Below are 24746 nucleotides of genomic sequence, written 5' to 3'. Positions count from 1 at the left end.
GCTGCAGACATAGGATGGTTCATACCCTCCTGTAGGTTTTACCTCTGGGAACACCAGGTGCTCATAGGGAAGATCAGAGAGAATCTTAAGAAAATGCCCTGTAAGGTGCTAGCTGGGGAAGGAGAATAGCAGCCATTGTCCACTGCCCAAATGTCACCTTGAACATCTCCTTTATCACCTCTACCCAACGCAGCCTTAATCTGCAGCAGGAAGAGGATCAAAACTGTACCCTGAGAGTATTGGTAGAAATTGACTGTAGCTAGAAAAGAAGAATAGGGAGGAAAAGAAGCTTCCCCATTGGGGGAGGGGCAAGAATATTTGCTAGCGACAGCACTACAGCTGGAGAAGAGGCAGAAACACTTGAGACCGAGGTTTCCAGTGTCTGTCTAAGACTGAGGCTTTGTGAGAACATGAGAGGTCAACCCTCTCCCATCTACTATCACCACACTAACAAGAGTTGCAGTGTAATACAGTTGAGAGAGCTACAGTGTACAGAATTTCTGGGGATCAGAAATGCAGACCCTAACTCTCACATCAAAGGCCTAGGAAAAGGAAAGTCTTGCTCATCTTTGAGCATAAAAAATATTTTTTTAGTATCTATTGTCATATACAATATGTTCACCTTTCAACAAAAAAAATTATACAGCATACAAAAAGGCAAGAAAAAGCATAGCCTGGAAAGATAAAGCAATCATCAGAACCAGAATAAAACATATCAGACAGGGAGTTTTAAGTTACTGTGATTAAGTAACTTATTTAAGACTCCAATGGGAAAAGCAAACAAAATGCACAGATAGAAAATTTTAGTAAAGAGAAAGAAATGGTAAGAAAATCAAATGAAATGCTAGAAATCAAAAACTTAGCAATATATATGAAGAATATCTTTGCAGGCTTATCAGTAGACTTGACATAGTCGAGGAAAGAATCAGTGAGGTTGAATATACATCAATAAAATTTACCCAAACTGAAACAGAAGGATAAAAAAGATTGGAAAAAAAAATAGAACACGATTCCAAAGTGCTGTGGGACAATACCAGAAAGTCCAACGTATACATAATTTAGAATCTCAGAAGGAGAAAAAAGAGAGAATGGTTAGAAAAAATATTCAAGAGATAATGGCTGAGAATTTTCTAAATTAGTGGCAAATACCAGACCTAAGATTCAAGAAGCATAGAGAACTCCAAGAAGAATTTAAAAACTAAAACAAAACAAATAAAATAACCAAACAAAACCACTAAGACATACCAAAGATAAAATCATTAAGGAAGCCAAAGGAAAAAAATACATGACCTATAGAGGAATAAGTATAACAATTATAGCAGACTTCTTACAAGAAACTGTAAAATAGAATGATATCTTCAATGTGTTGAGAGGGGAAAAAATGTCAATCCAGAATTCTATATCCAGAAAAAAATGTCCTTAAGTATAGAAACAATAAACACTTTCTCAGACAAACAAAAAAAATGTAAGGACCTACCTTCAAGCAGCACACCCACCTTACAAGAAATGTTAAAAGACCTTCTTCAGGGTAGGAGAAAATGACATATGTTAGAACATTACATCTGTACCAAGAGATGAAGAGTATCAGAAATGGAATAAATGAAGGGCTTGTAAGATCATTTTTGTCTCATTTCAATTGCTCTAAAAAATAACTGACCATTTAAAGCAACAACACAACAATGAATTGTGTGTTTATAGCATGTGTAAAATACATGAGAACAATGGCACATGAGAGGGAGAGAAAAATTGAGAATATACTGTTACAAAAGTTTTCAAACTACATGTGTAATAGGATATTATTATTTGAAGGTACATTCAGATTTTTAAAAATTTTATTGTAAATACTAGGGCAACCATTAAAAAGGTGTTTAAATGTTGAATTAAACCCAGAGAAGGCAGAGAAGGTAAAAAGAAAGAAATAACAAGTGAAACAAACAAAAAGCAGCTAGTAAAATGGCAGATTTTAATCCAATAATATCAATAATCTTTAATGTGAACAGTCTAAACACACAAGTTAAAAAGACATAAATGGGGGTACCTGGGTGACTCAGTTGGTTAAGTGTCCAACTTTTGATTTTGGCTAGGTCATGATCTCACAGTTCATGGGATCAAGCCTGCATCAGATTCCACGCTGCTTGGAAATCTCTCTCTTCTCACTCTCTGACCCTCCCCCTGCTCACACATGCTCTCTCACTCTCAAAGTAAATAAATATTTTTTTAAAAAAACAAAAATGATCAAAATTGACTAAAAAAAACCCCAAGATTCAAGTTTATTCAGTCTATGAGAGACCCACTTTAAATAAAAAGTCATATTTAGATTAAAAATAAAAGGATGGAGACAGATATATCAGGAAAACATTGACAAAGTATTATATTAATTTTGAACAAAGTAGATGTCACAACAGGGGCTATTACCAGAGATAAAGAGGATGTTACATTATGAAGAAGAAGTCAATTCTCCAAGAAAATATAATAATTGTAAAATGTGTATGTACCCAACAACAAGCTTCAAAACACATGTGGCAAAATGTGTAGACCTTAAAGGAGAAATAGACAAATCTACAATTTTAGATGGAGACTTTCAACACATTCTCTCAAAAACTGATAGAAGTAGGTAGAAAATCAGCAGGGATATAGATGACCAGAACACCACCATCAACCAATTTGTCCCATTTGACATTTGTAGATAAGCAAAAGACACATTCTTCTCAAGTGCAGAGAATATTCTCAGCCATAAAAAACCTTAGCAATTAAAAAGAATAGAAAATATATGAAGTATATTCTCAAATTATATGAAATTAATAATAATAGGTAATAATATCAATAATAGCAAGATATCTAGTAAATGCCCAAATATTTGGAAATTAAGCAACACTTGTCTAAATAATGCACAGGTCAAAAAGTAAAAGAAAAGAAAAATACAACATACCAAAAATTTGTAGGATGCAGTTAAAGCATCTTTAGAAGGAAATTTATAGCATTTAAATGCTCATATTAGAAAAGAACAATAGAAAGATCAGAATTCAGTAAACTATTCTTCCACCCTAAGACATTAAAGGGGATCAAATTAAGTTGAAAGCAAGCAGATGAAAAAAAGTAATAAGGAAATAATACAGAACAGAAATCAATGACATTGAAAACAGAAAACCAAAAGCTGATTGTTTGATAAAGTCATAAAATTAATAACTCTCTGTTCTAGCTGCCTCCCCCAAAGAGAAAGACACAATTTACCAATATTAGGAATGAAGTGATCCTATAGGCATTAAAGTATAATAAGGAAATACTACAAACAAGTCCATATTCATAAATTCATCAGCTTAGATAACATGGACCAATTCCTTATAAGGCCCAAACCATTAAGACTCACTCAAGAATAAGTGCTTAACCTGAATAGTTTTATATCTATTAAAGAAATTGAATTTCTAGTTTAAAAACTTCCAAAAAGAGGGGCACCTGGGTACCTCAATCAGTTGAGAGACCAACTCTTGATTTAGCTCAGCTCATGATCCCAGGGTCATGAGATCGAGCCCTGCATCAGGCTCCATGTTGGGCATGGAGTCTTCTTGGGATTCTCTCTCTCTCTCTCTCTCTCTCTCTCTCTGCCCCCTCCTCCACTTGTGCTCACTCACTCTCACTCTCTCTCCCTCAAATTAAAAAATTTTTAAACTTAAAAAAAAAAAAAAAAAAACTTCCAAAAAGAAAACCCAAATGATTTCACGAGTGAATTCCACAAAACATGTAAGGAAGAAACGATGTCAATTATACACAACAGCTACCAGAATACAGAAAGGAGGGGAATATTTCCCAGCTCATTATATGAAATCAGCATTACCCTAAGACTCAAACTAAATTGTATGTTGCAAGAAAAGAAAACTATAAACCAAGATATGTCATAAATATAAAGTCAAAAATTCTCAGGAAAATATTAGCAAACTGAATCTAGCAATATATAAAAAGGATAATACATGAATTGGGACTTATCCCAGATCCTAGGAATACAAGAATTACAAGAATATAAGAAGGCTGGTTCAAATTTAAAAATCAATCAATATAATTCACCATGGCAACAGCCATATCTACCTACCTACCTATGTACCTACGTACCTACCTACCTACCTATCTCAATAGGAGCAAAACCAAAATTTAACATCCTTTCTTGATAAAACTCTCAGAAAATTAAGAATAGAAAGGAACTTCCTTAAACTTTATATAGGGAATCTATGAAAAACCTTTCACTAACACCATATGTAAAGGTAAGATACTGAATGCTTCTTCCCATAGTTTAGGAATAAGGCAAGGATGTTCATTCTCACTATACCTATTCAACATCATACTGGAAGTCACAGCCAGTGAAATAAGCTAAGAAAAATATCTTAAAAGCATACAGATTTGAAAGGAAAAAGATGATTGCCTTTATTTGAAGACAACAAGGTTGTCAATGTAGATAATTACAAAGATATACAAAAACATTCCTGAAACTAGTATGTAAGTTTTAAAAGACCAATATAGAAACCATATTCTTATCTTTTGACACTGATAATTGGAATGTGATATTAAAAAACAATACCATTTACATTACTTACACCAAAAAAAAGGTGAAGTTCTTAGGTATAAGCTTCATGGAAGATGTGGAAATGATGCTGAAAACTATACTGATAAAATTCATTAAAGAAAATATTCATATATTAAGAAATAAAATGTGTTCAGGGTTTGGAAGCATCAATATTATTAAGATGTCATTTCTCCCCAGGTTGATCTTATAGATTTAACGCAATCTCAATCAAAATCACAGTAAGCTTTTTATAGATAATGACAAGCCAATTCTGCAATTTATATGGAGAGGCAAAGGACTCAGAATAGCCAAAAGAATACTGAAAACAAAAAAAAGTTGGAGGACTCACACTATAGGATTTTAAGACTTACTATAAAGCTATAATAATCAAGACAGTGTTGTATTAGCTAACAGATAATGTGCATAAAGCAATGGAACAGAATAGAGAATTCATATATGGACCCACAGAAACATAGCCAACTGATTTTGCACAAAGGTGTCAGGACAGAGCAATGGGCATAATAGTATTTTCAAAAATGGATACTGAAACAACTGGACATACATATGCAAAAATAAAACAAAGCAAAAAACCTCTGTATATATTCCACACCTTGGAGAAAATTTAACTAAAGATAGATTGTAAACTTGACTATAAAATGTAAAACCGTAAAATGTCCAAAAGAAAACACAGCAGAAAGTTTTAATGACGTGGGGTCTGGTAATGAGTTTTTAGATACAATGCTAAAAGAAAACAAAATTGATGAATTGGACTTTATTAAAACTCAAATCTTTGCTCTGCCAAAGATATACTTAAGAAAATGAAAAGACAAGGCACAGTCTGGGAAAAAATATTTATGAATCACATATCTGAGAAAAACTTGTATCCAGAATTGATAACATCTTAAAACTCAACAATAACAAAAGAAACAACCCATTTTTTTAAATGGGCAAAAGATGTGAACAGTTATTTCACTAAGAAGATATTAATGGCAAATAAGTATTGAAAGACGCTCAACATCATTTGTTACCAAGGAAATGTAAATGAAAACCATGATGTGATAGCACTATATACTTATTATAACTGCTAAGTTAAAAAAAAAAAAAAAACCTGTCAGTACCAAATTCTGGTAAGAAGGCAAAATAATCAGAATTCTCCTTCACTGTGGTTGAGGGTAGACAATAGTACAACCATATTGGAAGACAATTTGGTCATCTTATAAAGTATATGCTCACATGACCCAGACATCCCACTTGTGGGCATTTCAACCCCAAATGAATTGAAACACACACGAATGTTTATCACAAATTTTATTGGAAGTCATCCCAAACTGGAAACAACCAAGATAAACTTCAGTGGGGTAATGGGTATGGATCTAACTTGAGATCCATACAATGGACTACTATTCAGCAAAAGAAAGAAAAAAGGAAAAAAAAAAAAAAAAAAAAAAAGAATGGGCCATTGATCCACACACAATAACCTAGATAAATCTTAAATACATTCTGTAAGTGAAAGAAATCAGACCCCAAAGGCCACATGTGGTATGATTACACCTTTATAAAATTTTGGAAAAGGCACATCTGTGGGGATAGAAAATGGGTCAGTGGTTGCCAGGGGTTGGGGGAATGGGGAAAGGTTTTCTACAAAGTGGCCACATCAGGGAGCTTTTAGGGCAGTGGAATGCTCTATGTGGCACCAGGGTGGTAGAGATACGTGAATCTATGCATTTGTCAAGTCCCATAAAACTGCACTACAAAGAATGAATTTTACTGTATGCACATTGAAAAAAAATTGACCAAGATGTCAAGGAGATCCCAATAGGAAATACGGAAAATAAATATTTGCTGAGTAGCAACTTTTAAAGAGTGTCAAAGAGTAGAAAAAACAAATAGCAATAAATGTAGTGTATCGACTTCAAAACAGTTGGTGTATAAACTTTTCACTCTTCTCTGCTATGATGAATGCTGTGTTAATGTAAGCTCCTGAACAGCAAGGCCTGGGTTTGTCTCCCTCTGTAGGCCTAAGGGTTACAGTACACTGTTTCTCAAAGGAAGAATATTCAGACCACCCTTTTTGAAAGAAAAATTTCTCATAGGTTGTCAGCTTATAATGTTGACATCTTTTATCCTCTTGTTTTAAGAATATGTATAAATATAAAATATATAATTTTTATGTTTATAATTCTTATGCAGCTATGAAATGGTAACAGCAAACTATAACCCCAGTAAAGCTCAATCTAATAACAACATTAAATTGGTGAAACCAAATCACTGCTCACAATGTGGTTGGGTCTTTTGAGGTGCGCAGGCTGCACTGTTGTTGAGACTATTCAATGTTCCAGCTACTATTTTCTCCTCAATTACACAAACCTCCTTTTTTTATAACATATCTTAATGTCATGTAAGATGGCTTGAAGAGATTGGGAATCACTTACCACGGTAACAACCATTATAATTACTACTAGACCCTGTTACAATCATTCTATTCCCACCTGTACCTAGTCTGTGCTAAATAAAATTTCATGTAAGTTGAACTTGATCCTTGTCCTCTGAGGAGGCTGAGTGTGAAAATAACACAGCGATGCAGATGGACATAATCTGTCTATGTTTGAGGAGAAAAGAATCTATTGGCAATTATGAGGGAAGACTCAGCTATCTTTGTCCCGACTCTTTGTCTGCTTTAGAAGATTCTGACAGGAGGAAGATGCCAACACCACCTTCAGGTGGGATTTCAAAATTTTGCACCATTATACTGATCTATTTTGAACTATTTGGAATTGCCTAAGGTTAAAATAATGCTTTTTACTGTGCTTTCAAGACTGAAAAAAAAAAAAAAAAAACCCTTATAGATGGTGATAATAACATAACTTGTCAATTTAAATAGAAATCTATAAAAAGTGGCGCCCTGGTGGCTCAGTTGGTTAAGCATCCAACTCTTGATTTAGGCTCAGGTCATGGCCTAACGGTTCCTGAGTTTGAGCCCCACATTGGGCTCCACACTGACAGTGCAGAGCCTGCTTGGGATTCTCTCTCTCTCTCTCTCTCTCTCTCTCTCTCTCTCCCTTTCTGCCCCTCACCCACTTGCATGTGGGTGCATGTGTGCTTTTTCTCTCTCTCAAAACAAACTTAAAAAAAAGAAGTCTAAAAAAATATTGTATGACACCTGGTTCTGGTGATAATCTGTGATTCGGAGAAATTCATGTTATAACAATGGATAGTCAAGTGTGCACTGGAGTAATTTTTGATATATTTCATATGAAAGTAAAACATACTTTCGAATTTTTACAATGCTGCTGCCAGATTTTGCTCAAGTCTGTAAGATAGCAAGTTGGGGGCTGCACTAAGGCCGTGTGAGAGAAAGACAATGACTGCGTATTTTTCTGTAGTGCTCAGTGTGACTCCTGGTTCGACAACTCAACAGACAAGACAGTCAAAGATTTCCCTGCTCCCTTCATTCGCTGCCTGTGCCTCCAATACCACACTTGTGAAACAGCCACAAGGAAACGGATACACGTGTGGATGACGGAACCAAGTCCTGGCAGCCACACTTACCAGCTATACTGTCCTTGGGAAAATCACCAGCCTCTCTGTGCTTTCATCACCTCATCAGTAAAGTAATGTAAGAGTGACAAGGTTGAAATGAGGAGATGTAGGTAATGTCCTGAGAGAAAAGCTCGATGCCAGGACATACTCTATAAATGTAGCTATTTTCATTGTCATACTTAACACATTGGGTTGGAATCACCCATTTCCTCTTTTTGCTTTAAACTCGATGGTTCTATGAGGTCTTGGGGGGCAGGGACCACAATATCTTCCTCTCTGTATCAACAGCTTTGGTCACACAATACTCCATCCAGGTATCTGAACAGAAGAGAGGGAATAGAATTGGAAACAAGGAGATTGCGACCAAGCAAAGAGACAAAATGAGTAACTTTCGCTTTGTAGTGGAAGATAGTAATACCTGTGTGACACTTCAGGGTCAGCCTCTGTCCCCAACATATTTTCATCTCAATGCATTTAACAAATGATTCCCCGCAGTGCCTTCGGGTGGCCTATTGACAGTGATTCCACACCTACAGTTTGTTTTCTCTGCTGTAAAACAGACCTGAATGCTAATAAGTGAATCAATTTTTAAAAAGCCGTATCCTAAGGTGTTGGAAATATTTTGGTCTGGGTGTTGGATATGTATTATATATCTATAATCTTACAATTTGCAACTTATATATACGTACACATACAGATATATGTTTATGTGTGTTACGTATATATAATACCTTAAAACAAAATTTTAAAAAGGCCTTTGCCCATCAATTGCAATTCCACCTGACACATGTTTATAGATCACCACTGCTACCCTGAATATCCTTTCCTTGGTACTTCCCGACCTACTGATCTCAAAGGCATCCTGTGTATACACAGCATATAAAAATGGGAAATCTCCTGTTACTCACTTTGAATGGGCAAGCCCTCTAGGCTTCAAAACACTGAGGCTTTTTGTTAAAGAGCACCCAAAATTAATGTTCATGTAATCTATCCACCAGAGGGAGCCAACACAGCCAGAATAATAATATACTGACCTTAGCAAAACCACCAATCAAGTGTTTCAGACAAGGACTGCAGAGTTCCAACACCTGCAAGTCTCAATTTCTTAGTTCCTAGGAAGGCATGTGAAATTTTACTGAAGTCATATTTCATTGATGGTTTTATTTTTCTCCTCAAAAGTAGACATTTAATAATAAGAGGCAACTGACTTTGGAGACATTAACACTAATAAATGCCTACTAAGAATAAGGATGTGAGTATCAAGATAGCTCATCTTTGAAAAACACTTAACAAATTATTAAGGATTTTCAGGTGAAGAAGTGAGTTTTAGCAATTTTTCTTCTTAATACAGGAATTTAATTTCTAAATGCAGTTGTGCCTGTTGGAGATGAAAAAGCAGTTTCCATTGCCTTGATGTAGGGTTACCATTAGCATATATGCAAATTAGAAAAAGGCATGCCTGTGAGGTCTAGGGCCTGGTTCTACCAACAGAACATGGGATGGATTTCAGGCCCCACATACCCTACCAAACAGCTCTGTACTGAAACAAGTACACAGAATATTTGCAGTCCCAAAATCTGGGCAGTGGTCCCCCAGGGGATGCTTTGATAAGGACCATTCATTGATAAGGACTATAATATTTTCTTAATATCATGTAAAATGCAGTTGTAAGGCAAGTGGGCACTTGCCTCCTTCCAATCAGAATGCTGACCTTGAGTTCTTCCTGTAGAGAAGTTCTGGATCCACTACTGAGGCACAGAAATGAACATTTCCATCCTGTTCTTCTCTGCCTTCAATCCACCCTGCTGGAAAGATCTTGCTCGTATTTTCCAAATTGCCTCTTTCTTTATAATTTCCATTTCTTGATCATTCCTTATCTCCTTATTTTTGTAGCCACGACTTTTTCTCATTGGTTGAAAATTTTTGTAGGAGGAAACTGAAACCAGGCATTCACTTGAACATCTAACATATGATCATTTCTCAGTTCTTACCTTATTTGACCTGACAACACCTCTTAACTCTGTTGATCACTTTGTTCTTAGAAAACAGTTTCTTCAGGGGCACCTGGGTGGCTCAGTCAGTTGAGCATCTGACTTTGGCTCAGGTCATGATCTCACAGTTTGTGGGTTTGAGTCCTGCATCGGGCTCTATGCTGAGAGCTTGCTCAGAGCCTGGAGCCTGCTTTGGATTCTGTCTCCTTATCTCTCTGCCCCTCTCCCACTTGTGCTCTGTCTCTGTCTCTCAAAAATAAATAAATGTAAAAAAAATTAAAAAAACAAAACAAAACACTGTCTTCATTTGGCTTCCAGGACACAGCTTTTTGGATTCTCCTTCTTACATGCTCACTGCTCTTTCTCAGCCCTGGCACTGATTCTTCTCATATTCCTGATTTCTAAAGGTTGACATGCATGAACCATTCTCTCCTCTGCTCTGTCTACACCATTGCCTGAGAGATCTGAGCTCACCTATGGCTTTATATACCATCTATCATGAAAAATTCGCAAGTGTAATTCTCCCCCAGCCTCTACCCTGAACTCCAGACACATATTCTTACTCAACATCTCTATTTAGAGGTTTAAAGGCATCTCAAATTGACTGCCCCCCAAAAAACGCTTAAATTCCACCCCCCCCCCCCATGTGTTCCTCTCACAGTCTTTCTCCCTTTCTCCCCCAAAATGGTATCTTCTTTTTTGGTTGCTTATGCCAAAAACCTTGGAGTGATCCTTGGCTCATGCCTTTCTCTCACTCCCCACATCAGCAAATGCTATTGGTTTCAAGTTTGAAATCTGCCCAGAGTTGGACTATTTCATTACAACCTCCACAGCTATTGCTGAAGTCTAAATCAGCACCACCTCTTGGACTGGATTATTGGAATAGTCTTCTAATTAACTTCCCTGATTCTGCCTTTCCTCCCCTCTCCACTCTCCAACCAGAGCCAACATTCTTTACTACAGTCAGAGTGATTCTAAGTGAGATCACGTCTCTCCTCTGCATAATGTGTCCCACCTCACAGAGTGAAACTCAAGAAACTTGAAGACTCTACATGGTCAATGAACCTTGGGTCAGTGATCCCAAGGTTCTACATGGACAGCCCCCTGCTGTATTTCTGGATATTACTCAAGCCTCACTGTCCTTTGTGCACCTTCTTTGAACATGTCAAACCTGCTCCCACCTCTAGATCTTTGTACTTGCTGCTCTGTCTTTCTGTCAGGATTGCTCTTCCTTCAGAGTCCTTATCCTTGCTCCCTCAACTCCATTAGTGTCTGCTCAAATGTCATCATAACAGATAGGTCTTCCCTGGCACATTATATTAAATAACACCACCTTCCCATCACTCTCTATCTCCCTTACCCTGCATTATTTTCTTTCCTAGCACATTCTAACACTTCTCTCCATTGTATGGATGTGTATTTGGGTATTTGCATATACATATTAGTATATATATTTGTATATGTGTATGTATATGTATGTGTGTGTGTGTTTGATCATTGTCTTTCTCCCTATCAAGAATGTAAGCTCTATGATAGAAAGTATTTTGTTTCATTCATTGTTATATTTCCCAGTGCCTAGGAAAATGGCTAGCACATAGCAGATGTTCAATAAATATTTTTTGAATGAATGTAGAATAAATCCAGACATTTTATATACTAAAAGTTATATACAATATATGAAATAAAATGTGTTAAAATTTGCCTTAAATTTTCCTGTGTTGCCCAAGCAGGATTGGACATCTTGAAAGGCATTTAAAGAGACACAGTATTTACCCTTGAAGCCAATGAAGCCACATAATGTTTGCTGGTGGAGTGCAATGTTCCATCTTTATGCTCCATGACTCTCTAAAGGTAATTGGGCAAAACAGGAGCTACTCACTAACATTACTTAACTCTTTTTGGCCTTGTGTTGAATCACAAAGCATTACATATATTACATGTTTATTTCTTTTTACCAATTGCTATCAAATTCTATTACTAAACAGGATTTGCATACATGTTATATGCTCACCTAAATGAATGTATTATGAATGTCATGATATGTTATTGCAGATGCTGAAGAATACAGGCTGATGTCTTATGAGGGAATATCCATCAGTGAAGTCACAAATTGTTTCTATTTATCACTCAATTGCCAAAGCTAATTGTTTATGTAAAAACTCCTTGATGTGAATTGTTAGCATATTAAAGTATATTAAATGAAGTTGAGTATATGACCTAAATGACATCTAGTTTAAATATACTTGTGATAAACAAAACATAAATTCATTTACAACAGGGTATAATTAATGAAAATTTTTTACTTAAAAAAATCCCCACACTATACTTTAAAAAAATGGGGCACCTGGGTGGCTTAGTCGAGTAAGCATCTGACTCGATCTCAGCTCAGGTCTTGATCCCAGGGTCATGATTTCAAGCCCCATAATGGGCCCCATGCTAGGTGTGGAACCTACTTAAAAAAAACAAACACCCACACTCATAGCTAACCTGGTTTATAGTAACCTAAAGAAGAACACAAATCTAAAATTTCCTAATATTTCCTTTCTCACATATTTTAGTATTTGATCTTTATCTTTGAAATGAACATGTAGAGGTAAAAATACAATATGAATCAGATAGAATGAATCAGATGTTTAAAGGCTTATGTAAAATAGAGGCCACATAACAGAGTGGTTGGAGTGTGGGCTTTGGACCCGGACTGCCTGGGTATGAATCCTGGCTCTGCTACTTCCTGGCTGTGGGTCTTGGGCAAACTATCTTGTCCATGTGATTCTGCTTCCTTATAGGGTTGTTGTGAAGAATAATGAGATGGTTACTAGTAAAACAGACTATCACTGAGTATAATCACTCAATAAACACTAGCTATTATTATCAGCTCTATATAATGAAAGTAAAGTTCTGCCATCACATCCCCCTTTGTAGCTAATAGGCTGAATTAATCCAATTTGCACTAATTTGTCAAAAATATCCAAATAGTCTCATCTGAAATTACTCCTAAAGAAAGAGAACCTTTTATACAGCTGAGGAATGCTTAGCACCTTCTTTAAAGATGCCAGTTTCTCTCCAGGAATCTACTGATTACATGCACTTCAGATGGCGTAATTGGTACTCAGAGCCCTTAGAGATGTTTCCTGGGTTATTGCTTTTAAAAAGCTCTGTGAAAGCCAATAGTAAATACTAGCTTCCAATGTGTTTCATTCTTGATATTGATATTTTGAGATCATGACAAAGGCAGTGAGAATCTTGATTAGTTTATGAATTCTCTTCATTTTACACTTTCTTCAGCTCTGCTATCCCCAGCCAGCACCAGCACCCACTAATGTGCACACACACACACACACACACACACACACACATCTCACACTCCCCACTTAAAAGTTGAGACGATGATTTGTTATGTATCCTTATTCACTTTAGTGCTTGTGCGTTTGAATCCTCTTTTATGGTAGACTGTATTATAATAAAGATTGGTGTCCTTATCTTAACCTTTCTCACCGTATTAATTCTGTGAGATGTGGTAGATATGACACAAGGTCTATTCTAGCCCTATTAATTCTATGACAAATTGTAGACTACTCTTACATTGAATTTGAAACTGTAAATAAAGTATGTTATGATTTAGGGTACTTAATTCAATTCTTTCATTCACATTATGGAGGGACAGGCAAACCCTGCATAATTCTTTTTCCTAATCTTTCTTAATCTTTATTTTTTAAGTTGAGGTGAAATTCACATAATAAGCAATTAACCGTCATAAAGTATACAATTCAGTAGCATTTAGTATATTCCCAATGTGGTTCAATCACCACCCGTCTCTAGTTTCAAACTTTTCATTATCCCAGAAAAATACCCCATACTCATTAAATAATCTCTCCACATTCCCTCCTTCCCCCCATCCCCTGTTTTCTGCCTCTATGGACTTTCCCATTCTGGATATATCATATAAAAGGGATCATACAATATATGTGACTCTTCGTGTCTAGTTTCTTTCACTTAACATGTTTTCAAAATTCATTTAAGTTGTAGCCTACATCAGCACTTTGGTATTGCTTATTGATTAACAATATCTCATCATATTTGTATATCACAATATGTTTATCATTCATCCACTGATGGGCATTTGGATTGTTTCCACCTTTTTGCTTCTGTGAATAATGAATGCTGCTACAAACATTCATCTACAAGTTTCTATGTGAATATATGCTTTCATTACTTTTGGATATATGCTCTAGGAGTGGAATTTCTGAGTTTCATATGATAACTCTATGTTTAATATTTTAAGGAACTGCCAAAATATTTTCCGCAATGGCTGCATCATTGTACATTCCCATCAGCCATGGATGGGATTATTTCCCCATGTCCTTGCCATTATGTTCCACTTTTGTTATCTTTTTATTAATTCCATCCTAGTAGGTATGAGACTGTATCTCATTGTGGTTTTGATTTGCATTTTCATAATGACCATAATATTTAACATCTTTTCATGTATTTATTTGCCACTTGTATATCTTCTTTGGAGAAATATCTGTTCATGTTCTTTGGCCATTTTTTAAATTGGGTTGTATTTTTGTTGTTGAATTGTAAGAGTTATTTATATATTCTGGAAATTAAAGTTTTATCAAATATGTGATTTGCAAGTATTTTATCCCATCTGTAGATAGCCTTTTCACATTCTTGATAATGTCCTTTGATGTATACACTTTTGACATTTTCATGAAGTCCAAGTTATTTTTTTCTTTTGTTGCTCATGTTTTTGGTGTCAGTTTAGGAGTCCATTGGGGCAACTGGGTGGCTCAGTCGATTAAGTGTCTGACTTTGGGTTAAGGCATGATCTCATGGTTCACAAGTTCAAGCCCCACATCGAGCTCTGTGCTGACAGCTCAGAGCTTGGAGCCTGCTTCAGATTCTGTGTCTCCCCCTCTCTCTGCCCCTCCCCTGCTCACACTCTGTCTCTCAAAAAATAATAAATTTTTTTTAAATGTTAAAAAATTAATTAAAAATTTAGGGGTCCATTGCCAAATTCATGTCAATCCTCAAATTCATATGGAACTTCAAAGGACCCCAAATAATCAAAGTATTATTTAAAAGGAAAAACAAAGTTGGAGTACTCATACTTCCTGATTTCAAAGCTTGCCACAAAACTATGGTAATCAAAGCAGTGTGGTGCTGACATAAGGACAGACATATAGTCCCATGTAATAGAACTGAGATTCCAAAACTAAACCCTAACATCTAGACCCATTGATTTTTGACAAGGATGCCAAGACCATTCAATGAGGGAAAAGATATTCTCTTCAACAAATGGTGTTAGAACAGCTAAATATCCAAATGCAAAGAAATGAAGCTGCACCCCTACCCTACTCCACATGCAAAAATTAACTCAAAATGAATCAGTGACTTAAATATGGAAACTAAAACAATAAAACTATTAGGAGAAAAAAAGGGGAAAATATTCACCATGGATAATTTCAATCCACAGATAATTCTCTACTCCAGGTAAAAGTGAACATCTCCATTATAACTTTTGCCCAAAGACTATGGAGACAGTAGTAATGCTGACTGACTTGAGTTTTCTCTCTTTTCATTCCCCCATCCATTAGGATTGATACTTCATAATAAATGTCCTTTTTTAAGGTAATCAGAAAGGCAAAGAATCGTGCACTTAGGCTAATTCTGGCAAAAAGTACCACTGGCCATGAGTAATAAAAATAAAACCCCCATACACAATTAAACCAAACATACCCTTTGGTTTCTAAATTCTTTTGCCACATTGATTACTTCTCTTTCATCCCCTCCCTTACCCAATAATTTTATCAGGAGTAGTTAACACAGTGGTTAAGAGCACAGACCCTACACCCAGAGGGTTTCCATTCCCAGCTTTACCACACATTTCACTGCTTGTCTTTTATTTAATATCTTCCCATGCCTCAGCTCCCTCATCTTTTAAATGGGAATAGTATTAGCATCTACCTCATGGTTGTTGCCTAGCACAGGGTATTACTTAAGTGTGTGCTATTATTTCTAGGACTGACAGAGGAAGGATCAGGCAAGAGAGGTATTTCTATGCTTCCTAAAGTACTGGTCCATGATTATATACAGAGTTGCTAGAAAAAGCAGCTCATATGGTGGCCATGAACGTGTGCCTTGTAGACCTTCAAGTACAGGGAGTGTAATCGACTAAGGCCCCAGCTGCTGTGCTCTGAAATCCATCACCACGTTTGCACAGAGGCCTCACTTCCCACCAGCTGCTCCCACCCAGTAGCCAAGAGCTGCAGGAATGCCAAGGGAGGCCATTCCTGGGAGGCACAGGACTGCTCTTATGGTCAGCTTTGGCCAGCGTACTCTTTGACAACCCTGTTGTAACTTCCTTAGTGTGAAAGATAAACTAGACCTTCCCTCCTGCTTTGTCCTCACTGGGTTGATCTTGCATCACAGTCTGATGGATCTCCTGGTCTTTTCTTTGCTCCCTCCCTATTTTTTCTCACCCTTTTCATCTCATCTAAGAGTCCAATTCTTAAAGGACTTGGACTAACACAGTCTGACATTCAAAACACTCTTAGATATGACCTTAACCTATATTCTACCTTATCTCCTACTTCTTAGCTATGAATGTCTTCCACTCTGGGTCCCTCTACGTGCCTACTGCTTTCCCATCTCTAGGCCTTTGTACATGCTCCTTCACTGAGAAAGCACTTTTGCCTACTAGACCCCACTTGTCATTGATCATGCATCTCAAATGTCACTTTCTCTAAACCTTTCTAAGATCTGCCAACCAGACACACTCTTCCCCTTCTCTAAACCTCCAGAACTCTTGCCTTTGAGCTGTTTTATAAGCTTATTGACAGCAATAACCATCTGTTACTTTGAACCCTCCAAAGTCCCCAGCTTGTACAAAATAGGCACTCAATATTTGTAGACTGTAATTAGAAAATTGGGGGGGAATTCTATTCTAGTGAATTTAATTTTTAACATTCAGGATTTCTAGCAGTTTATATCCATTTTGCTTGATATAGCAACAATGAACTCAGGTGGATAAAAAAAAATCCTATGTATCAAAGCACTTAAGGCAGAACATATTATGTAGCAACTCAATTTTGATATCTGCTTAAAATTCTTCATTAAATTTGGTTGATTTTTTTTTCCTCTGAAAGTGATAATGAGAAACTCTAAAATAGTTTTGGGCTTGTCTATGTATCTGACAAGATATGTGACCAAGAAAAATAGTTGTAAAAACATGCTTCCTCCTCAGGGGCACTGGGGTGGCTCAGTTGGTTAAGCATCTGACTTCAGCTCAGGTCATAATCTCACAGTTCATGAGTTCGAACCCCATGTCAGGCCCTGTGCTGACAGCTCAGAGCCTGGAGCCTGCTTCAGATTCTATGTATCCCTCTCTCTGTCCCTCCCCCGCTCATGCTCTGTCTCTCTCTCAAAAATAAATAAACATTAAGAGGAAAAAAAAAAAGAATGCTTCCTCCTCTAACAAAGGGCCCTTGGCTTAAGGGCTGGCAAGGCCATCGTGCCCTCCCTTGGGCTCCTCCAGAAATAGAGAAGGGAGATCTGTCATTTTAATAAACTTTCCTAGGGTGAGGTATAGACATAGTAATATGAGAGGGCACTGATGAGCTCACTATGTAGCAAATACTACTTCCTCACATATGTCTGATCATTTGTGGTCATTATTGTGGTTGACATTTATCAAGTGCATGGCATCCACTTTTAATCCTTAACAAAAGATTTATCATCATGTAGGACAGGAAATTGAGGCTCTGTGACCAAGTCATGCTGCTAGGTCACTAACCAAAATCCTTGACAAGTTTATTGTAGGTGTCCCAAAAATATGCCAATCACATAAAATTCAATTTCTTCTCCCAATTTCATTCCAGTGCTTTTTGGACAACTTCGTAGACAATGCAGCTCAAGCAAACTGTCAATGGACTAAAGGCAAGGTTTGGCATTTAGCCAGGGTACAGCAGTAATGCCAGCTCAACAGCTTCAGGTAAAGGGTTATAGCTCTTTAACTTGGGTCTCTAACTATTTCCGGTTAGGAACACAACACCCAGGTAAGAACCTCTCAGGTGGAAAGCAGGAAGAAGGTGGCTATCGCAAAGATCAGATAGTACCTGCTTGGACACTCATTTATTAATGATTTAACAAGGGTGATCACATGGGAGAACAGCCATTTTTCCCTGCCCTCATTTATCTCACTAACAGGCCTGAGCAGTGAGCAGGATGGAGGGGTCCAGCAAAGAGGAAGAGGAGGAAGGCACATTCACCAACATTTCCCTTACAGATGATATAGGTAAGGAAGAAAGCACTTGATGAATTCTGAAATATAAAATTCAGCGACTGCTCAGTTTTTAAAAAATATAACTTACTTTTATTTTAATGGTGAAACATGCTCATTATAGAAAACTTGGAAAATATAGCTACAAAATAAAACAAAAAACTTTTGTGCAAGAGCTATTTTTCTTTTCCTTTTAAATTAAGTGATTATTTAGAAAGTTTCTGTGGTTGTATTACATCTTCTTTTAAAATAAATCAACAAATAAAAATAAAAAATGTTTATTTCCTAAAAGCCCAGGAAATATAACCTCAATGTTGTTCATAGAACAACTTATGATATTATTACCATATTTTGTTCAATTATAGTCAATTTCTTCCCTATTTTGTAAAACAATTTTATCATCTCTGAAAATTGAACTAGAATATGCTGCAATTCATTTTAAGAATTATTTTGGAAAATGCCTTGTTTTTAAGCAAGGACAAAGTTTGGTGAATTCAACATGAGAGAAGGAAAAAGGGGAGGGTAGTGGTTCTAAAATGCTGACGGAAGGGATAACTATGGCTCATTCAACATTCCAGAGAAAACAGACAATGCTGAGTTGCACAATGTCAACTGGAAACACTTCAAACCCATAAGCACCCACGTCTTGGGGTGTGTGTGTGTGTGTGTGTGTGTTGTTGGCATTGTTTGTATCCAAGTTCCTTTAGCACAATCATAGTAAGAAGCCAGCAAGAGGGCAGTGAAGCAATGGGGGTTACTGATTTTGATTAACAGAGAGCAGACCATGAATATTTAACATCAATTGCTCTTTCATACAGCCACGCTTCTCCACTTTCTCCCTAAATGCTCAGATTCAAAAAGCCTCTTTCTAAAGTGCAGCCAGACAATTAGCACAAACCGCCAGCAAGCCAGCCAGAGCTAAGCTTCCCCTCCTGGCACTGCGTAAACATGCTGGGGGCTTTGGAAATCAAAGAGGAGCATTTTCAGCCTTTATGAGGAGAGGAAAGGTACAAGGTACAGGGTCTGTTGAAGAAATGGGACACCGCTGGCCTTAACATGCTCCCACCAGGGTGTTGCTAAACACCTGACAGAGCTACAGAAGGCAGCCAAGGAAACAAAGACCAAGGGAAACCTGTTTCTTGGCTTCTAGAAGGCACTGTGAGTGAGGTGCTTATGCGTGGGGAGCTGTATATGCTGTGGGCGGGTACAGTTCATACAGAACTCTTGCTTGCTCTAAATTCACCCCAACCCAGGATTCTTTTCTAGATTGTAGCGTGGGCTGGGCCTGAAAGGGCAACCATGGCTGTGGCTGGGAAATGAGACTTTATGAAACCGCTCTCTCTCATCCAGCCCTTGGCACCGCCTCGGCCCTGCCCTCCAGGTCTCATCTTCGGCCACCCCCACACTGGAGTGCAGACAGAAGCAGAAGAGGGCGGAGGCAGGGGGGTTGAATTCAGGTGTCCTGTCTGCTGTTGGCAATGGTTTTGAGAACAACTCCTTTGGAGTTGCTTTTGCTAACCGCATCTGAGCCCGTGGGCGTGAACCTTGAATAAACTGGGACGGGGTAAGCGGTACTCCTGGGTTGGTCCTGAGAGTGGTGGCAGCCGAGTGGGGGCGCCAGTGTCTCCTTGCTCCCACTCCTGACCTCCTCTTCCTTGGTTAGAGGAGGTGCAGAATCTTTGCACACAAAGGGCCTTAAGGGATGGGACGGTCCAGCATGGTAACAGTGGGCTGAGGGACTGGTGCTAATGTGTGCTGTTTCACTATTTCAAGATGGCAAATGGAAATTGTTCATACACTTGCGACAAAAATGAACTGAAACACCATGGTTTTGGGGTTTTTTTTTTTACATAATTTTATCAATTTGATGTGGTAGCACTGGCTCGCTAAATGAGTTCTAGGTCTTTGATTAAAAATAGGAAAACAAATTATTATGAAATAAATGCGTCTTGTTTAGTAGACATCATTCAAATCGTGGAGTCTGTGCAAGAGTAAAGCATTAAAAGGGCATTGCTTATATCATACAAAGTTTAGTCCAGGGACACCTGACTGGCTAAGTCGTTGAGCACCCGACTTTAGCTCAGGTCATGATCTCACGGTATGTGAGTTAATGCCTGGCATTGGGCTTGCGGCTGTCGGCACAGGCCCCTCAGCAGATTCTCTGCCCCTCTCCCGCTCACACACACTCTCTCTTTCTCTCTCTCTGTCAAAAATAAATCTTTAACAAAAAGTTTCTCTCTCTCTGTCCCTTGTGAGATTCTCTCTCTCTCTCCCTCTCTCCTCTCACTCACTTGCACCCCTCCCAAAAGAAAGTTTAGTCCAATTTCTCACTTTTCTTTTAATATATATTATAAAATTGTGTATTACTCAATGTAATATAGATTGCATATAATATATATACACAAGTACAAATACACATATAAATACAGAGGAGGTCCAGAAAGGTTAGGTGACTTGCCCGAGGTACACACTGGCTAGCCACATGTGGTATCTGAAGCTGCTAGATAATGGAGGTTCTCATACAAGGACTTTGAACACACAGTGAGGCCCCTCGTACTCTATGCTGATTCCCAGTGTGGCTGCTTTAGATCCAGTCACTGTCTCTTTTCACCACCTCAACCCCTCTACATTGTTTTTTTTCTTAATTTTTTTTTTAGTATTTATTATTTTTGAGAGAGAGACAGAGCGTGAATTGGGAAGGAGCAGAGAGAGAGGGAGACACAGAATGTGAAGCAGGCTCCAGCCTCCAAGCTGTCAGCACAAGAGCCCAACACGGGGCTTGAACTCATGAAGTGCAAGATCATGACCTGAACCAAAGTCAGATGCTTAGCCAACTGAGCCGCCCAGGTGCCCCAACACTGTTTCTTTTCTAACCAAAGGAAGGCAAGAGAAAGGAGAATATATTTGCTAACTCCTTGGGGAGAGGACTGAAGGCATTAAACTTTGGATTTATTTGGGTAATCCTAGTTCCTAAGCTAGTTGGTAAAAAGCTATGAAAACTAGCAGTGACAGCTGTTATTCAAAGCAGAAATTAGTCATACTCCATAAATTCATTTGTAGGTTATTGGTATGGATCAGACCAACTGTCTCTATAGAAACAAACTTATACATTATAGGATTATAGATCAGCTCATATAGTCTAACCCCATAGTTCCCAAACTGTGTGCCAAGGTGCCTCAGGGCACTGCAGCAAACCTATAGGGGCTCTATGGGGCACATCAAACTCTATCAGACATTGTGAGAACAGCTAGCTAGAGATTGTTCACAATTTCACATGAGATAGAGCTACATCTCTTTCCATGCTGGATTTACTATGGTTTCTGAGATAAAAAAGCAAGTTCTGCATAAAAATCAATGTAGATCAGTTAATGAGGGTGTCAGTTTGAGAAGGTTAGAGAAATTGCACAATGCCCAACAGGTGCACACATTCCATAAGTAAATGATTGTTTATTTAAGAATGAAATAAAAAAGAAATTAAGATTTCCCTCAATTTGGTGTCTTTTTTTTTTTTTTCAAATGATTACTAAGTTTTAAGGACATAAGCTACTTAAGATGCTTGGACCTAAATACTTAATACCTGGAACTTTTTGGTATTTCTCTTGACTTTGGAGCACTGTGAAAAAATTCCTTAGACTCAAGGGCATTGTGAACCAAGGTAGTTTGGGAATCTCTGGTCTAAGTTATGCTGTAGCTAGACTGGCCTCCCTTCTGGGTTGGACACATACAAAAGCAGAACAAAGACATTTGAAAGTGTTGATCTTTCCCTCCCTTCCTTCCTCCCTTCTTTCCTTCCTTCCTTCCTTCCTTCCTTCCTTCCTTCCTTCCTTCCTTCCCATGTTTCTGCTCCCCTGGATTTGATGCCATCACACTTCTCAAATTACCCTTCAACCTCTCTCTCATTGTTCTCAGGCTCCTTTTCCTCAAGTGTTTCCCCAAGATTCTGCCCTTGGCCTACTTTTCTTCTCTCTCTAGACACACTCTCTGGATGGTCTCAACCACACCTCTGAGCTCCATTCTCACATCTTGACTATATACCAGTGACACTACAATAAAAGTTGCAAATTCAACACCTTTAGGGCCAGGCAATGATTCATGGTATTTCATCATTTATTTCATTCAATTTCCAAAAATGCTATTGAAATTTAAATTCTTTTTCAGTTTATTAGGTTTTTCACTATGCATATTTTTTTAGTTTTTTTATTTTAATGTGGTAAGAACACTTAATATGAAATATACCCTCTTAACAGATTTTTAAGTGCACAGTGCAGTGTTGTTAACTATAGGAACAACATTGTGCACCAGATATTTAGAACTTACTCACCTTAATATACCTGTTGATTAGCAACAGCCCCCTGTCCCTTCTGCCCAGAGCCCCCCTGCAGAGTTCCCATTCTATTCTTTGCTTCTACAAGTCTATCTTAGATACCTCATATAAATGGAATCATACAGTATTTGTCCTCATGTGACTGGCTTCTTGCACATGGTATAATGTCCACAAGGTTCATTCATACCATGGCATATTGTAGGATTTCTTTCCTTTTTTTAAGGCTGAATAATATTCCTTTGTGTTTATATACACATTTTTGTTTATCCATTCATCTGTTGATGTACATTTAAGTTGTTTTCGCATCTTAACTATTGTGAATAATGCAGCAATGATCGAGAGTGCTAATATCCCTTCAAGATCCTTATTTCAGTTCTTTCAGATAAATATCCAGAAGTGGGATTCTTGGATCATATAGTATTTTTGTTTTCAACTTTTTTTAAAGTAATATCTATGCCCAACATGGGGCTTGAATTCATGACCGCAAGATCAAGAGTTGTGTACTCTACTGACTGAGGCAGGCAGGCACCCTTATTGCTAACTTTTTGAGGAAACTTCATACTGTTTTCCATGGCAGCTGTACAAATTTACATTCCCACCAATAGTGTGAAAGTGTTCCAGTTTCTTCATATCCTCACCAACACCTGTCTTTTTTTTAATGATAGCTGTCCTAACAATGTTAGGTGATATATCATTATGGTTTTGATTTGCATTTTCCTGATAATTAAGTGACATTGAGCATCTTTTCACATACCTGTTAGCCATTTATATGTCTTCTTTGATGAAATGTCTATTCAAGTCCTTTGCCCAATTTTAATTGGGTTATTAGTGCATTTTGTTATTGAGTTGTGGGAGCTCCTTATATATTTTGGAAGTTAATTCTTTATCAGATACATAATTTCTAAATATTTTCTCCTGTTCTATAGGTTGCCTTTTTACTCTATTGGTTGCTTACTGTGTAGAAGCTTTTTAGTTTGTTGTAGTCTCATTTGTCTATTTTTGTTTTTGTTCTCTGTGCTTTTGGTGCGATATCCACAAAATGACTGCCATGACTGATACCATGAAGCTTTCCCCTATATCTTCTTCTAGAAGTTTTATAGATTCTGGTCTTACATTTAAGTTTTTAATCCATTTTGAGTTGATTTTTGTGTATGGTGTAAGGTAAGGGTCTAATTTTATTCTTTTGCATGTGAGAGTTGAGTTTTCCCAACACAATTATTGAAGAGACTATCCTTTTTCCATTGTATATTTTTGGCACTCTTGTCAAAGATCAGGGGACTGTATGTGCATGGCTTTATTTTGGACTCTGTATTCTGCTCCACTGGTTTATATGTCTGTCTGTATACCAGTATCCTATGTTTTAATTATTACAGTTTTGCAATGTATTTTTATTACACTGAAATCAGGAAGTATGACGCCTCTAGCTTTGTTCATTTATTTTCCCCAGATTGTTTTGGCGATTTGGGGACTTTTGTGTTTTAAGATGAATTTTAGAATTATTTTTTCTGTTTTTGTAAAAAATGCCATTGGGATTTTGATAGGGATTGCATTGAATCTGTAGATTGCTTTGGGTAGTTTTAACTACTGACAACCATAAAACACTGATGAAAGAAATTAAAGAAGATACAAACAAATGGAAAGTCATCATGCATCTTTTATTTATTTATTTATTTATTTATTTATTTATTTATTTCTCTTTTTTCCCCCTTCTCTTTATTTATTTATTTATTTTTTAAAAATTTACATCCAAGTTAGCATATAGTGCAATAATGATTTCAGGAGTAGATTCCTTAATGCCCCTTACCCATTTAGCCTATACCCCCTCCCACAAACCCTCCAGTAACCCTCCGTTTGTTCTCCATATTTAAGAGTCTCTTATGTTTTGTCCCCCTCCTTGTTTTTATATTCGTTTTGCTTCCCTTCCCTTATATTCATCTGTTTTGTATCTTAAAGTCCTCATATGAGTGAAGTCATATGATATTTGTCTTTCTCTGACTGACTAATTTCACTCATAATACCCTCTAGTTCCATCCATGTAGTTGCAAATGGCAAGAT

General features: G+C 37.3%; 1 protein-coding gene and 1 long non-coding RNA gene across 2 annotated transcripts in view; one reads left to right on the top strand and one right to left on the bottom strand.

The window, feature by feature from the left end:
- The window catches only part of LOC109249587 (uncharacterized), a 131826-nt gene that overhangs the window by 79212 nt on the left and 27868 nt on the right, over positions 1-24746 (bottom strand). The gene's annotated exons all lie outside the window — the stretch shown is intronic.
- The window catches only part of SCOC (short coiled-coil protein), a 44274-nt gene continuing 37780 nt past the window's right edge, over positions 18253-24746 (top strand). The window contains exon 1 of the mRNA XM_053901238.1: positions 18253-18382. Within this exon, the coding sequence (XP_053757213.1) occupies positions 18313-18382 (70 nt within the window). The 5' untranslated portion in view covers positions 18253-18312. The remainder of the gene's footprint in view (positions 18383-24746) is intronic.

The sequence above is a fragment of the Panthera pardus genome, unplaced genomic scaffold (genome assembly GCF_024362965.1).
Source record: "Panthera pardus isolate Hobbes unplaced genomic scaffold, ASM2436296v1 HiC_scaffold_13, whole genome shotgun sequence".
NCBI lineage: Eukaryota > Metazoa > Chordata > Mammalia > Carnivora > Felidae > Panthera > Panthera pardus.
The sequence above is the reverse complement of the archived record's forward strand: the minus strand, read 5'-3'. Positions and strand labels throughout refer to the sequence as shown.